General features: G+C 41.5%; 1 protein-coding gene across 1 annotated transcript; it reads right to left on the bottom strand.

The window, feature by feature from the left end:
• Positions 1–639: 639 nt before the first annotated feature.
• ghrhrl (growth hormone releasing hormone receptor, like) lies at positions 640–14,583 on the bottom strand. The gene is made up of 13 exons (XM_067230665.1): positions 14,533–14,583; positions 10,359–10,464; positions 9,216–9,323; positions 8,524–8,609; positions 8,009–8,106; positions 6,612–6,741; positions 6,080–6,233; positions 5,057–5,117; positions 4,554–4,623; positions 4,071–4,162; positions 2,864–2,993; positions 1,380–1,421; positions 640–741 (listed from the first exon to the last, which is right to left on the bottom strand). Exons 1-13 carry the CDS (start codon positions 14,581–14,583, stop codon positions 640–642), a joined length of 1,230 nt encoding a protein of 409 aa, XP_067086766.1.
• Positions 14,584–14,712: the final 129 nt, after the last annotated feature.

A 14,712-nucleotide genomic window follows, 5' to 3' on the forward strand; every position in this document is an offset into this window, starting at 1 on the left:
GACTGATGAGGGGAGAAGGATGTCTTGTAAGAGCAGTTGGACCCAGAAGTAACCCCTTACAAAATGGCCGCTGTGATGAAAAGCTTCCGTCGTTGATATACAGCTCTAGAAAGAAATTGAGAGACCACTGCACCTTTTTTCTTTCATTTTTTACAAAGTTGAGAAGGACAATTTTGAGTGAGTTACAGAAGGGTAACATTTTAGAGGCCACTGTAAATTGTACCCTTCTGTTCCTCAAAATTGTCCTTCTCCACTTATTGTTTTATGAAAAAAAAAGGTGCAGGTCTCAATTTTTTTTCCAGAGCTGTATCCAGAGGGCTACTTCTGGGAGTCAGGTGGCTGAGCGGTTAGGGAAGCGGGCTAGTAATCAGAAGGTTGCCAGTTCGATTCCCGGCCGTGCAAATGACGTTGTGTCCTTGGGCAAGGCACTTCACCCTACTTGCCTCGGGGGGTATGTCCCTGTACTTACTGTAAGTCGCTCTGGATAAGAGCGTCTGCTAAATGACTAAATGTAAATGTAATGTAATGTCCAACTGCTGTGTCTTGCTCTTACAGGACACTCTGCTCTTCTCATCAGTCATCCATTGGAGGGCTCCATTTCTTCCAGAGTTGTAGGTCTCTACCTCCGTGGTTTGGGGGTTAGAACGGTGTGTCCATCTGACTGCCCTTGGCTCCGGGAGGAACCACTCCATAGCTGTTCTCCTGCCACCTCAACCAGTGCATCTGGACCTCCTTCTGGACCTTAGAACAGACACGGAACCGAAACAGAACCCGAGCAGTCAGACACCACTAAGACGAGGAATATTCGAATCAGAGGCATATTTTGTTTTAGACTATTGAATTGCAACCACAAGTCAAAAAACAAGAATACGTTGATAGTAAATAATCAACTACATTACTTGTATTTGTTAGTCACTAAATCAACAATAATGTTTTGAATTTCGTGTTTATAAAGTGATGTTTATGTCTTTCAGAATTCCGCGGGAAAAGTGTTTGTTCGTCATCTCAGACCTACAGTACAACATAACGGCACCACTGCAAAAGATAATCCGTCTAATGACGGACTAAATTTTCCCTCTGATTAAGCATGATCAGCACTACTTGAAAGGTTCTTCTCTTGTGTAATGAGAGCAAGATAGGCTATAATAATGCTCTTCAATAAGCCTTGACCTACATAAAGTATCTCACTGTAAGAAGACAGACAGAGAACAGAATATCTCAATGGAAGATATCACCAGGTCTGAATGCACCAAGATACACGCAGAGAGGCAGTAAAAAGAGAATAGCTGAATGAACATCAGGATCTGGAGATTGAATGCTTTGCTTTATGGTGATATCCAGAGAACGGTGTTAGTGTATCTGGGTGAAGTTCTACTTACCTCCTGATTGAGAAAGCAATAGAGAATCGCCACAATGAGACCCTGAGAGAGAAAAGGGATCCTCAAGTAACATACAAAACCAAATCATTGTACACACATGTACCCCACAACATCAATCAAGATACAGACAAATATTTCAACAAATGCCATGTCTGCTTTTCCCAATATCTATACAGTCAAAAGTTGAAAATGTGTCCAAACTTTTGACTGGTGCTGTACCTCCTCACTAATACAATTGTGTGATTTAAATGAACCAATTAGCCACCCTACCACATAAGATGAACATATTTAGGTTGATAATGAGTTACTGTTAATCCATGAACAAGCCACACAATATTATTTACTGCTACAACTAAATATATGTATTAGCTGTGGTTATATGCTGAATGAGCTGTTTACCTTTTTACCATGATCATTATGTGTTTGAAAACCAGTGCCAGAGACATGCAGGAAGCAAGCTTGAATTTGGGATGTGAAAAGGACTTATTTTTCAGGCCTTTACTGACACTTGAAGTCAATTACACCTTCGGATGTCATGTTTCATGTTTGTTACCTAGAAGCCTTGAGATCTTACATTTACATTTAGTCATTTAGCAGACACTCTTATCCAGAGCGATATACAGTAAGTACAGGGACATTCCCCCGAGGCAAGTAGGGCGAAGTGCCTTGTCCAAGGACACAACGTCATTTGGCACGGCCGGGAATCGAACTGGCAACCTTCTGATTACTAGCCCGCTTCCCTAACCGCTTAGCCACCTGACTCCCTCCATCTTCCCACAAGCCCTGTCCCAGACAGCAGTGACGTGATACGTGAACACTGCCACTGTTGAGTCCTCGGTTCTCATATGACCTTGGTTCTGACAAGGAAACTATTATCTGGTGTTGTCTGTCTAGTCGTCTCTGTCTGTCGACTGGGAATGATAGACTTCCCAAGCTTCAGGGTTAGAAGATTGACTGGTGTATTATGAGAAGATAACACCATGATAACACTGGGATGGATTTTGTTTGGGGCATTCGACACTCCAGTGTCTCTTTCTGAAGAACCATGCCAGTAGGGCCTCTATCATTATCCGCTGTTTCAAGCAGGGATGGGGGTCGTAATTAGACCAACCCTGAGAGAATGTTGTTGTTTTAGTTCAGCCCATGACAGCTTGACAGCAACTGTGATTGGATGCATCACGTTCGATGACACCTCTTCTCTTTGACCAGATTCTTAGAGGAATTATAGACTCTACATTATCAAGAAAGATTACATTCGTATCATTTAATTATATGATTAAACATGACTGGCACTTGAATTTTTGTGTGCATGTTTGTTGGGCTGATGCATAGACAAATGTGACAAAGAGGAAGAGTGTGTGATTATGAGCTTTTATCTATCTGTACATCCGTCTATCCATCTATCTAACTACTGTATATAAAAGGGGATATTATAAAACTGAATATGGTACTGGTATTATAAGTGTTTTCCTGAAAGGAGCTACCTGAAATGAGCCGATGCAGAGCTCGATACAGAGTCGCAGGTTCACATTAAAGTAATCAGGCAGGAAGTTAAACACCATGTAGTGGGTTCCGAACAGAGGGATGAGGAGGAGGGTGGATTTAGTGAGGCGTCTGAAGGGAGAAGGAGAAAGAAAATGTGAGACAGCTTTGTGGAAGCAAGTGTGCATTTAGTGTAAGATAGGAGGGGTGGGAGAAAAAATTGATTCACATTCAAATTGCAATTCAGTCTTCTAGCGATTCACATCGATTCACAATAATAATAATAATTATTGTATTTTTTTCGTGTATCAATTCTTAATCGAATCGTGACCCCAAGAATCGAATCGTGAGGTACCAAAAGATTCCCACCCCTATAAGATAGACAGGGACTTCTTCAAATTCAATGGCGACAGTAAACCTACTTTATTGTAGTTAAAACAAACAGATTTTATTTGATATACAGTATTCTAATCTAATGTGGGTGTGGATGGATATTGTGGGCTATGAACTCTGGAGGTGAGGACACATATTGTACTTGTGGATACACAGCGGCATATCTGTTAAAAATTATAATAATTTTCCAAGACCACTTGACAGACCGTTCATAATAATTCAATACGATGCTTGAAGGGTTTTCTGGAGCTGCAGTCAATTACTTTCAAATCCATTCAGATGAGATGACTCTCTACAAGCCTCTTGTGGAGTCGAGCAGGCTAGCTGGTCTGGCTGATTGGCTTGTGATTGTGATGGGACAATCAGATGTTATCCAGACTGAGCCAATTCCATTTAGATAATTTTTTATTTATTTTTTACCCTCTTGACAACCAATGCTTTTAAGATAGAGACTGGATACATCTTTGCAATGAGCTACAATTAGTGAAATTGTATATTATTGTGGTTGTGGGGTTGACTGTGACATTGTAGGGTGAGAACAGATATTTGGTACAAATTTTTTTGCGAAATGGTATGTACTGAGTACAAATTAAAAACAGACTTTCAAATGTGAACAGGAAAATGTATATTTTGGAACTGGCATCCTCCCACAATTCCTTTCTGTACTAATGTTCTTGTCAAGTGCAGCACACCTAATTATATCAATGGGAAGAACACTCATTTAAATAATGTACCTTAATGGACTGGGTCTCAAAATGGATTTGAGACCCATTTTTCATTAACTATTTTCCAAATTATGCTTTGTTTTGCTCTCACCTGTACTGGGATGAGTTGTTGAAGTGGATGAGACGGGGATTCAATTTCTGAATCAGGATTCTGATAATATTCATGAAGAGAATAAAGTTGATCTGTTGATATCGATGTGAAGAAGAAAGCATGTTAGCAAACAAAATGGAGACTTGATACTTTGATGCTTTACAGTAACATCTGGACTCTTAAAAGAGCTGTGTTGTTTATGAAACCCACTACATAAATGTTTCTTTTAGAGATGGTCACTTTGTAGTTATGGTTCATTGCTGTAGTCAAGTCAAAGATGCCAAATGGAAACCTTATTAGCCTAAGAGCCCAGACAAGAACATTTCCCTTTTAAGACATTTCTTCAAAGGGAGACAAACAAACTAATAGCCTACAGATAAGTGCCTGATAACAGATTGTTAGATATGAGTGAAAATCGGTGTCCCTCTCTGCTTATTTTACCATCATTAGTCTGGCTTGTTTCTTTGCCCTCTCGATACTCACCCCTATAGAGACCACAATCGGCCCTTTTATAATCCACCAGAAGGGTGAGTCTTCATTGATATCCCAACATCTGTAGGTCAAATGACAGGGCAATATAAGTAGACGAGTGGGTTTTGATAACATGCTCCATGTTCTGCTGAACTACTTTCACGGGCTGGAGGAAGCGAGGAAGTTATGAAGCCTCAATCACAAGCACTCAGGATAAGGAGTCGAACCAAACAGATTCATTATGCAGATGACAGCAAACATCTTGCCGGGCCTTTATCAGGCACATTCTTGGGAACTATAGCAGCTATGAGTTTACATTTAGTCATTTAGCAGACGCTCTTATCCAGAGCAACTTACAGTGTGTACAGAGACATTCCCCCAAGGCAAGTAGGGTGAAGTGCCTTGCCCAAGGACACAACGTCATTTTGTACGGCCGGAAATCGAACCAGCAACCTTCTGATTACTAGCCCAATTCCCTAACCGCTCAGCCACCTGACTCCCAGTTTAATACTCACTCAGTGTCTTCAAAGTATACCCTGGACCCGATCCACAAGGCGATGAAAAATACTGGCACGCCTGCAAATGGAAGCACATAAACATGTAGGATCAAAAACAGAAAGAGGGTGTGAGATTACGTTGTTGAAAGCTGAAAAGCTGATAGTAATATTATCTGATATGATGTACTGTAATGATACAGCATACAATCAACTACATTGAAATGGTGTTTTGGATAACCTTACGGATAAAAAAATCGGAATAACCAAATCATTTTATAGAACGGAGATATATTATTAAATATCCTTCACCTAATCTAAAATGACATGTTCTCTATATGAGAAGGTGTCATTTCTCTTTACTAATGAAATGAATATTAATCATGGCTGTGATTTAAATGAAAACACCGGGCAAGCAAAAAGTCAAATTACAGACAATTAGAATGTTAATTCTCTTCGTGATACCGGGGATAATTGCCATGGGGTTTTCAAGTTGAACTCAATTTATTCACTAATTTGAGTTTATTCATATTCATCAAAGGGGAGTTATTCATGGACATTTGTTAATAATTAAGTGGATTAAGAGACTATAATTGTTTCATCAACTGTACATTTGTATTCACCAAACAGTCTCTTGTGAAAACAAAGTATTTATATGTGTAATTCACCAGAAACTAACAAACTTAGTAGACTTGGGGAACACTGTGTACAATATTTATATAGAATTAAATGACTTTACTGTACTCTCAAAAAGACCATGAAATCCAATATTCATCTAATCCTACCAGAGACTCCCTAAACCACTAGCCTTGTAACCTAGCAACAACTCCAAATGCCAACAAAACAAATGTTTCAACAAATGCCATGTCTGCTTTTCCCAATATCTATACCTCCTCACAACATCGCACAAACAATACTTACCACAACACAAAGTCCAGAAGGTTTTTTCTGCCTATCTCACATGCCCGACTCCCCCTCTCTCTCACTCACTCACACACTCACACACTTACACAATTACACACACACACACACACACACGCTCACCCCAGCCCAGCATGGCAAACCCCCAGAGACAACGACGGCTGTGATGGAAGGAGGATAGCAGCAGGGAGTTGAGGTACAGAGCCTCTACCAGGAGCCAGAAGAAGTTAGTCATCACACAGTAGTGACAGAACACCACAGAGGCCTTACAGGCAGCCTGGACAGGAAAGAGAAAGAAAGACAGAGAGAGAGATAGGGAGAGAGAGAGAAAGGAAGATGAAAGAAAGAAAAAAAAAAAAAGAGAGAGAGAGAGAGAGAGAGAGAGAGAGAGAGAGAGAGAGAGAGAGAGAGAGAGAGAGAGAGAGAGAGAGAGAGAGAGAGAGAAAGAAAGACAGAGAGAGAAGGTGATGTAAATAAGCATCAGAGAGTTAGGGAAAGGAAGGAAGAAGCAGAGGAAGAGAAAAGAGGTTGACATAATATATTATCTTATAGGGCACGGGGAAGGGAAACAGGAAACTGAGAAGAAAGAGAAATACGCTTTTGAAAAGCGTCGTGGGCTTTTAGTTAAAAGTGTTTTGTGTCAAAGGTGACGTACGTTGGAAAGGGTACAGTGGTCAGTGTCCTCGCTGAAGAGGTTGGCATCCTTGATGAACACAGCCACCGCCTTCAAGATGAAGGTGATGAAGAGTTGGATGTGGATGTAGTTCCTGGCACAGCGGAGCCTCCTGGGAAACGAAACAGCATGAGAACGTGAGTGTACAAGGAGCTGGAGAATGAACACTAATGATGTACAGGAATGATGTACGTGGAAACTGAACAGGCTTCCAATGACAAAGCTGGAATGAAACAGTCGGGGCAGGTACCTGTGGGGCCACCGACATCTTCTAAATTCTGCTCAGATACTTGTAGACACTTCACAGAACTAATGAAGTCCCGAAACACAACAACCAAACATGATCACAATTTGTTTCCAAAAGAGAAACAGTGAGCAAGAGCGTTAGTGTGGAGTCTATGAGAGCAGATGGCGTGCTTTTAAAAACCATGTCGTCTAATCAATTTATAGACAGAGAACATCTGCCCTTTAAATCAGTACAGGCACTGCTCAAACAGTCCAAATGTCATGTGTGCCTCCCCAGTTAGGTGAGCTGAGAGAGATGTTTCTTTACGATCAGTCATTAAAAAAGGGCCCATTCTTTTGAGTGAATTTGGCAAGAGGCAACAGACATTAACCATCGTCAATGGATTTGTCCCTTTCAGAGTCTCGGTGTGTTTCATTGGATTATTCTACTGCAGATGTCTGGAGGGAGAGAGGACGGCAGAGAAGTACACACAGGATCCAATCTAAATTAAAAACCGGTTTAGCGGGACTAAATGAGTCATGTTATGCCCTCCTCGACTAACGGTGGCCTGTTGTTCACAGATTGTGTTTAGTGAAATATATTTGTGCCGAGGAGAACAACAACAGGCCTGGTGGATCTCACTCCCGCTTCGTGGAGCGCCAGCACAGTTAACCCTTGTGTTATCTTTGGGTCATTCTGACCCATCAGTCATTGTGACCCACCGTCGTATTGCGACAACTTTACCGCATACAAAAACAAAGTGAAGCATTTTCTTTTAACCGTTGGGCTGTCTCAGACCCCCCACATTGCGAAGGTTAAAAGAAAATAATTTGTTTTTGTATTGGGTTCGTTATGAACCTTTGGGTCATGTGACCCGAAGGCAGCACAAGGGTTAAGTCACCTCTCCCTTCATATTTCACCTTCAAATTCTCCAGCCATTCTCCACCGGAATCAAGATATCAGTTGATCATAAGTGACACCAGGGTGCGAATTAATGGGGGGGGTTTGCGGGGCTTGACGCCCCTAATTAAGACTTGGCCCCCCCTAAAGAGGTCAAAACAACAGGTCGGGGGGGTTGATACACGCTCTGGAGAAGAAGTTGGCCCCCCCACGATTGGCATTGTATAATTCGCACTCTGGGTGACCACCTCACCTGAAGAGTAGAAGGATTCCAACGGCGATAGTCAGGAAGGCCAGAGATGTCCCATAGCCAATGGTGTAGATTAGCTTCACTTTAGCAAAGTAAGACTCCTGTAGATAACATAAGGCATAGGACACTCTCCATTTTAGGTTTTATCTTATAAATATTTTTGCACATCAAAGAATCTCCTTTAATTACCTTGCTAAAAATAGAAAAGACTACAATTAAGTTCAATTTCTTTCAAGACCTGGACCGGCTTTTAACTGCGAAGATTACGTGGCCTACTGCCGGAACTCATACAGACAGACAGACAATACAGCTATTATCCAGTCCTCCATCTGTTAGACTTGAGGTGCCTCAATTAAAATGAACCGCATCGAATAATCTCCAAGTGTTTTTTTCCCCTTTTCAAATGTAATTGATGTGGACACTCTGAAATAATGTATCACCATTTAAACGGATGTGAATCTCTTGAATCAATTTCCCATGCCCTCAGATTAAAGAGACTTTCCTCACTCCTCTCTCACCTCGGGAATGTTGTCATCCACACTGCAGGCGATGTGGTACGGAGGGAAGGGGTCTGACCATCCTGTGTGGGTGCAGTTGCGACTAACTGACAATGTCGAGGTAAAGAAGAAGGGGTCAGTACAGAACAGAACCAGACAGAACCAGACAGAACCAGACAGAACCAGAATCCCAATGATGGACAGCAGGGAGTCAAGGCTAGAAAAACATTCTCAAGTAAAACGTTTTTCTTTTGTCTATTCACAGGCCCAGTTTTCCGGACATGGATTAGCCCTAATCTAAAAACATTTTGAATGGTAACTAACTAGTCCTACTTTAGGACTAGTTAGTTAGTCCATGTCTGGGGAAACTGGGCCATAAAGATCCAGAGGTCTTGTATGTGTGAGTCAGAGACTCTTTGACCATCATCATCATTTGAAAATTGTAATTATTACTTGTAATTTACGGCAACTTATATTTTATTGTATATTTAATTCTATTCTAATCCCACTTAGTACTGCTAGTTTATGTACCCTTAGTATAGTTAGTCCACATATTTAAATTTTTGGTATATGTTTATTGTATGCACCTTCCTGCCAAAGCAAATTCCTTGTCTGTGCAAACTTTGTTGTGCAAACTTTCATGGCGAATAAATCCCTTTCTGATTCTGATTCTGATCATTACCACTTTAATACCCCCCCCACACGGTGAGCACCTGTGTTGTTCTCAAAGAAGGAGAATACAGAAGGACAAGCGACGTGAATTATCTCTCCGACCACAGCACTGGGCCAGCAGTGTATGAAGTCCCAGAAAGGGAGACAGTCTAAGGATAAGAGAGACAGACAGACAGACAGACAGAGAGAGAGAGAGAGAGAGAGAGAGAGAGAGAGAGACAGACAGACAGACAGAGAGAGAGAGAGAGAGAGAGAGAGAGAGAGAGAGAGAGAGAGAGAGAGAGAGAGAGAGAGAGAGAGAGAGAGAGAGAAAGAGAGATGTCAAGACATTAGGGTGATGTATGGAATCCCGTTCTTTTAACAACACACTCGATCAGGGCCGCAAACCTCATTCCCCTCTCATGTAGCTCCATTCAACACAAGCATGATGAAGCAAGCATTAAACCAGAACCTTTATCTTTTAATAGATAATATACGTCTTGTCTCTATGTATTGTAATGAAACTGTATATTACTGTATGAAACCCACTGTCTCACTCAGAATCTACCTCCCTCACAACTAAAGATTCTCTGTAAGTACCATTTATTCAACCCAGACAGTGGTACTTTATGTGAACACTGTATATCACGGAGATTGGATCTGGACTAGACTCCATGAGGTGTAACTGAGGAAACGGAGAATGACATCTGATTTTCAAGTGGATACGACCATAGATATATATAAACACTAGATGTCTTGTCCGCGTTGCCGGACAACGGAGTCGAACGTCCGCACATGGCGGCCATCTTGCTACAGTCAACTCGCTCACCCATAACATTGTGTTGATGCTACATGTACTTTTTAAATGATCATAACTTGCTCAATTTTCAACCGATTTTGAAACGGTTTGGTTTGTTATCAACGTCAGAGATGTCGGTATGCCACTGCATACTTCTATTCTATTTTAAAAAAATAACATAATTATTCATAAGTATGCAGTGGCATACCGACATCTCTGACGTTGATAACAAACCAAACCGGTTGAAAATTTAGCAAGTTATGGTCATTTAAAAAGTACATGTAGATTCAACACAATCTTATGGGTGAGCGAGTTGACTGTCGCAAGATGGCCGCCATGTGCGGACGTTCTAGACTCCGCCGTAAGACATCTAGTGTTTATATATGTCTATGGTTACGACGGCTACCTTGTGAACTGTGGTTGGTGTGATCCTCAATGTTCTGCAGACAGTGTTGTTCTGCTTCCTCCAGCTGAGAAATGTACTCACACTCCGGATGCAGACTGGAAAAAGCCTGGAAAGTGATGAGAGAGAGAGGGTGAGAGAGAGAGAGAGAGAGAGAGAGAGGGTGAGACAGAGAGAATAAGTTGGAAACATTAAAAGAAAACAAATCAAATGGCAGTACCCTAAAATGACCCTTCTAGCAACGTATCCGTCTGCAAAGCAAGGAAGACATTAATAACGTAACGGCTGAATAGTCTCTCATTCTGTGATATACGTTCTAGGTCTATTAACAACATCATTTTTCAGACATCATTCAGAGAATAGTTAATTATTCTTCCGACATGTTATCTATCAGAACGACGATTATATTTCAAGAACTATGCCTTGAGGCTAAACACGTTCTTCTCCATCGGAAGTCTTAATGAAAACATCGTAGAAGAGAAAACCAGACAATGAAAGGCCAGGAGAAATGCAGTCATTCAATTTGCTCAAAGGGCCATATACATTTTTTAGACACAGACTTATGCCACACAGACACACACACGACAAGCAGCACACCTACACCATCCTGAACCACCACATAGCTCAGCAGTACACAGTTAGACCACCGATCTGTCTGCTGGTTACACGTCCATTCAGGCTGCCAGGGGCAGCGATCACGATTAGATCAGTATCTGACAGCGTGACCTTTTCCTCAGCCGCAGAGCGTCTAACGCAGATATGAACATTTGTGTTCCGAGAAAACTCATTGGGTTGAGGAGGGTGTACGAGGGGGGGGGGGGGGGAGGAGGGGGGGGGGGGGGAGGAGGGGGGGGGACAGTGTTTTGACACACCTGCAAGGTTTATTTTGGAGATAATTACACACTAGGAGGTGGATGAGTGGAAGGAGGGGGGTTGGTATATGAGTGCCTGCAGGTGGGCAGGAAGACAGTAGGTACGAGATGTTAACTGCATCTCACGCAGCGCTTCTTAAACTTTATTTCGAGTAAATCGTGTGTCTAATGTGTGTAGGAGTGTACACATGTACGACAGACTCAACAAGAGGGACTGGGGTGGAAATTAACAAGGAAAGGCCTACTTTTTCCATTTATATAATGTGTGTGTAGAGGAGGTGGCATTCCCCTTTGCTAATGAGATGTTTGGGTGTATTTAGATGTGTTTGTGCAGATGTGTTTTGAGGGCTGTATTACAGTAGCCAAGATTACCAGGAAAGGTCATTGGCAAGGAGTAAGAGCTTGTGAAAGACGGGAAAGATTTTCAAAGAAATCTCAAGTTAATGAGAGGTAAAATGGGAACCCAACTCCCTTGGCTGAGGAACAAAAAATGAAATCAGGGGGATCAAAAAGATAGAAACCCGCCAAGCTTTATTGGTATTCTCTTAGCTCCACCAACCATTTCCCCCGAGACCCAAGTTTTCCCATTCAGAGACATCTTTTCCGCACTTCATTAGCAGAAGCTGTCTTCAGACGGACAGAATATAGATAGCGATTATTCATTCGGAACATGTCATTATCAGTTCGATGCATCCTTGGGAAAACATCTGGACTATAGAATCCCACCTGCCTCCTCTCTTCCTGACAATACCACTAAGCATAGTATGGCCTGGAATCACAAACCAAGGGATAGGTTCCAAGCAGCCTATATGACATGTTTATGATTTGTAGAAAGCGTGGTTAGGTTTTTGTATGATAAAAATGACCTTTTTTGCATGTGACAATCACGCCAGATGTGTCTAAGCCAGCAGTCAGTGTCGGAAACTAGGTCACGCAGATTCAGATAAGAGACTTCATTTGAATCTTAGGACCAATATCTTTTGAATTTAATGCCTCAATCATTCAAAAGGCCTTTGAGTTAAAGGTAGATCAATAAGGCGAGCAGCTTAGAGATTCACATCAAGTTCTCAAACACACATCAAACATCTCAAACAAACACACATTTTCAAATTTACAGTACTTTGCATGCCACTATTCAGATCCTAAATCGGTCAGTCTGCAAAGTCATTCTTTTGTTTCGTGACTGAAAAGCGTCCAGAGACGAGTTTCTTCCTTGCTTCCAGAGACGTGTCTGTTCTTCTGTTTTAACATCTGTATGCCGCTTTTTGCGGTTTCAATATTTCCTGTGGTTTTTCTTAATGGGTTGATAATTGTTGAATTACAGATGTGATTATTTAATTTGGTCCACAATTACACACTTCCCCAGCTCGTATGAAAATGGGTTTAGGTGCCAATGCAGCAAGAACAGCTACATTCAAACAACATATCTCTGTGAAAGAGGGGGATGTTCAGGCTGGGAGTACTGGTGCAAGTTCATGATATGAGGGTTCATGGATGGTTTATTTATATTTTCTTACTGAGGATGTATCTTCTATAGATCGCTACTTAGTAGATATGGAAGAGCATTCTTCTATAGACCCATACCCCCCTCTTCTGAAATGTGAACTATGCCTCAAACGGAAAGAGACGGAAGGAATGGAAGGAACGAGAAAAGAGATCAAGGGAAGTGTATCACATGTCACCTCTGTTTCCAGAGAGAGAAAGAGAGACAGAGCGAGAGAGAGAGAACAAGAGACAGAGAGAGAGAGAACAAGAGAGAGAGAGAACAAGAGACAGAGAGAGAGAACAAGAGAGAAAGAGAGACAGAGAGAGAGAACAAGAGAGAGAGAACAAGAGAGAGAGAGAGAGAACAAGAGAGAGAGAGAGAGAGAGAGAGAGAGAGAGAGAGAGAGAGAGAGAGAGAGAAGAGCCAACAGAGAGTTTGGAGGGGGCAAAGAAAAAAAAACAGCAAGATAACCAATTGAATTGTTCCCTGTGAGGTAATGGTGTGGGGCAGCGAGGTCCAGAGGGCATCCAGAGAGAGGGAAGGACTGGAAGTTTAGTGAGACTCCGGAGCACTTAAAAACACCTGCTTAGCCACCGTAAACCACCCAGGAACCTGCGTCACTCTGATAAATGTTGTAAAATGTTCTGTGAAAGATAGGTGGAACCCATTACCTGCCAACTACAGGAAGTGGGGCTATTAGTTCAGGCTGCTTACCTGGATGATGGTTATCAAAAAAAAATTTTTTCCCCCAAGCCATTAGGTGCTGTTGCCAAGGTAACTTATAAATCAGCACATATGCTACATGGATACATGTTCATATGTGCAACTGTACATGGACTTAGAGGACCATGTATAGAAGAGCTTTACTTACAATACGTTGGTGATGGTTCTTCCCAAGGAGTACTATCAGTCTATACTCAAAAACATATTTTCCTCAAAAATTGACAAATCACAGACTCTCATATGAAACAGCATGGATTCATTACTGTATGTTTACATCTGATTAGGATGGCCATAGGGACAGAGGTTCTAAGATGTAATGAGGCCGAGGTCACTGATGAGCGTCTCAAATCACATGCCACTGTTCGTCCCTTCGCGCTGTTTTGTATGGTTACACCAGAATCCATTATCTTGCTGTCTGCATATTTGTCATACTTATATTCGGCTCTGGAGACGCTACGTGATGTGACAAGAATACCAAACCGTTCCACGTAACCGTTCAGCCCGGAGTGTGGATAAAGGAAGCTGACTTTTTGGGCTTAATTAGTTTGGAGATCTCGGACCAGAAACTATAGTTTCTGCAGGGCATAGCTGGGTTAGCTGTTAACTTAAGTTATATTGTGCTTAAGACCACATACATGTTTCACATTAGAAATAAACTGGATTTCTCTATGAGAAGTAGTACAACGTCAGGACAACCTTATTCGTAGAGCTATATGCTTACAAATTCACGCAAGCACAACAACAAAAATCCACATACATTGAATCTGCCTATAGAGCACACAAAAATAATCATCATTATGGGTCATATAAAACCGTAATTGACAGTCAAATTAAAACATTTCCAACCAAATTCCCATGCAGAATGCAAATCTGTTCATATGTATAGGCTGTTTGCCAAAAGTATTGTAACGTGCTCTACGCTGTACATGGAAATGTTTTTGTTTTAACTTTCACCAAACAATTATGACTCATATTGTCATTAAAACAACTTTTTAGACGAAATTAATGACATTCCCGAAGAATAGCATCACCTTATCAATTGCTCAAATCTCCAATCTATAAATCGAACTTTTAATTAAATCGTATAATTACTTACAGATGAGGTCAGTGACAAGACAAGGGAAATCCCACAGAGAAACACGCACATCTTGGGTATGCTACGATCGGATGTCCACAGCGCTGTCTGTTCACTGTCCATGAGTCCTTAATATTAAAAGACAATGACGTAGTCTATGCCAAGGATGCAAACTGACTGGTGGCATATCCTCTCCCCACC

Source organism: Osmerus mordax, chromosome 27 (genome assembly GCF_038355195.1).
Source record: "Osmerus mordax isolate fOsmMor3 chromosome 27, fOsmMor3.pri, whole genome shotgun sequence".
NCBI classification, from domain to species: Eukaryota; Metazoa; Chordata; class Actinopteri; order Osmeriformes; family Osmeridae; genus Osmerus; species Osmerus mordax.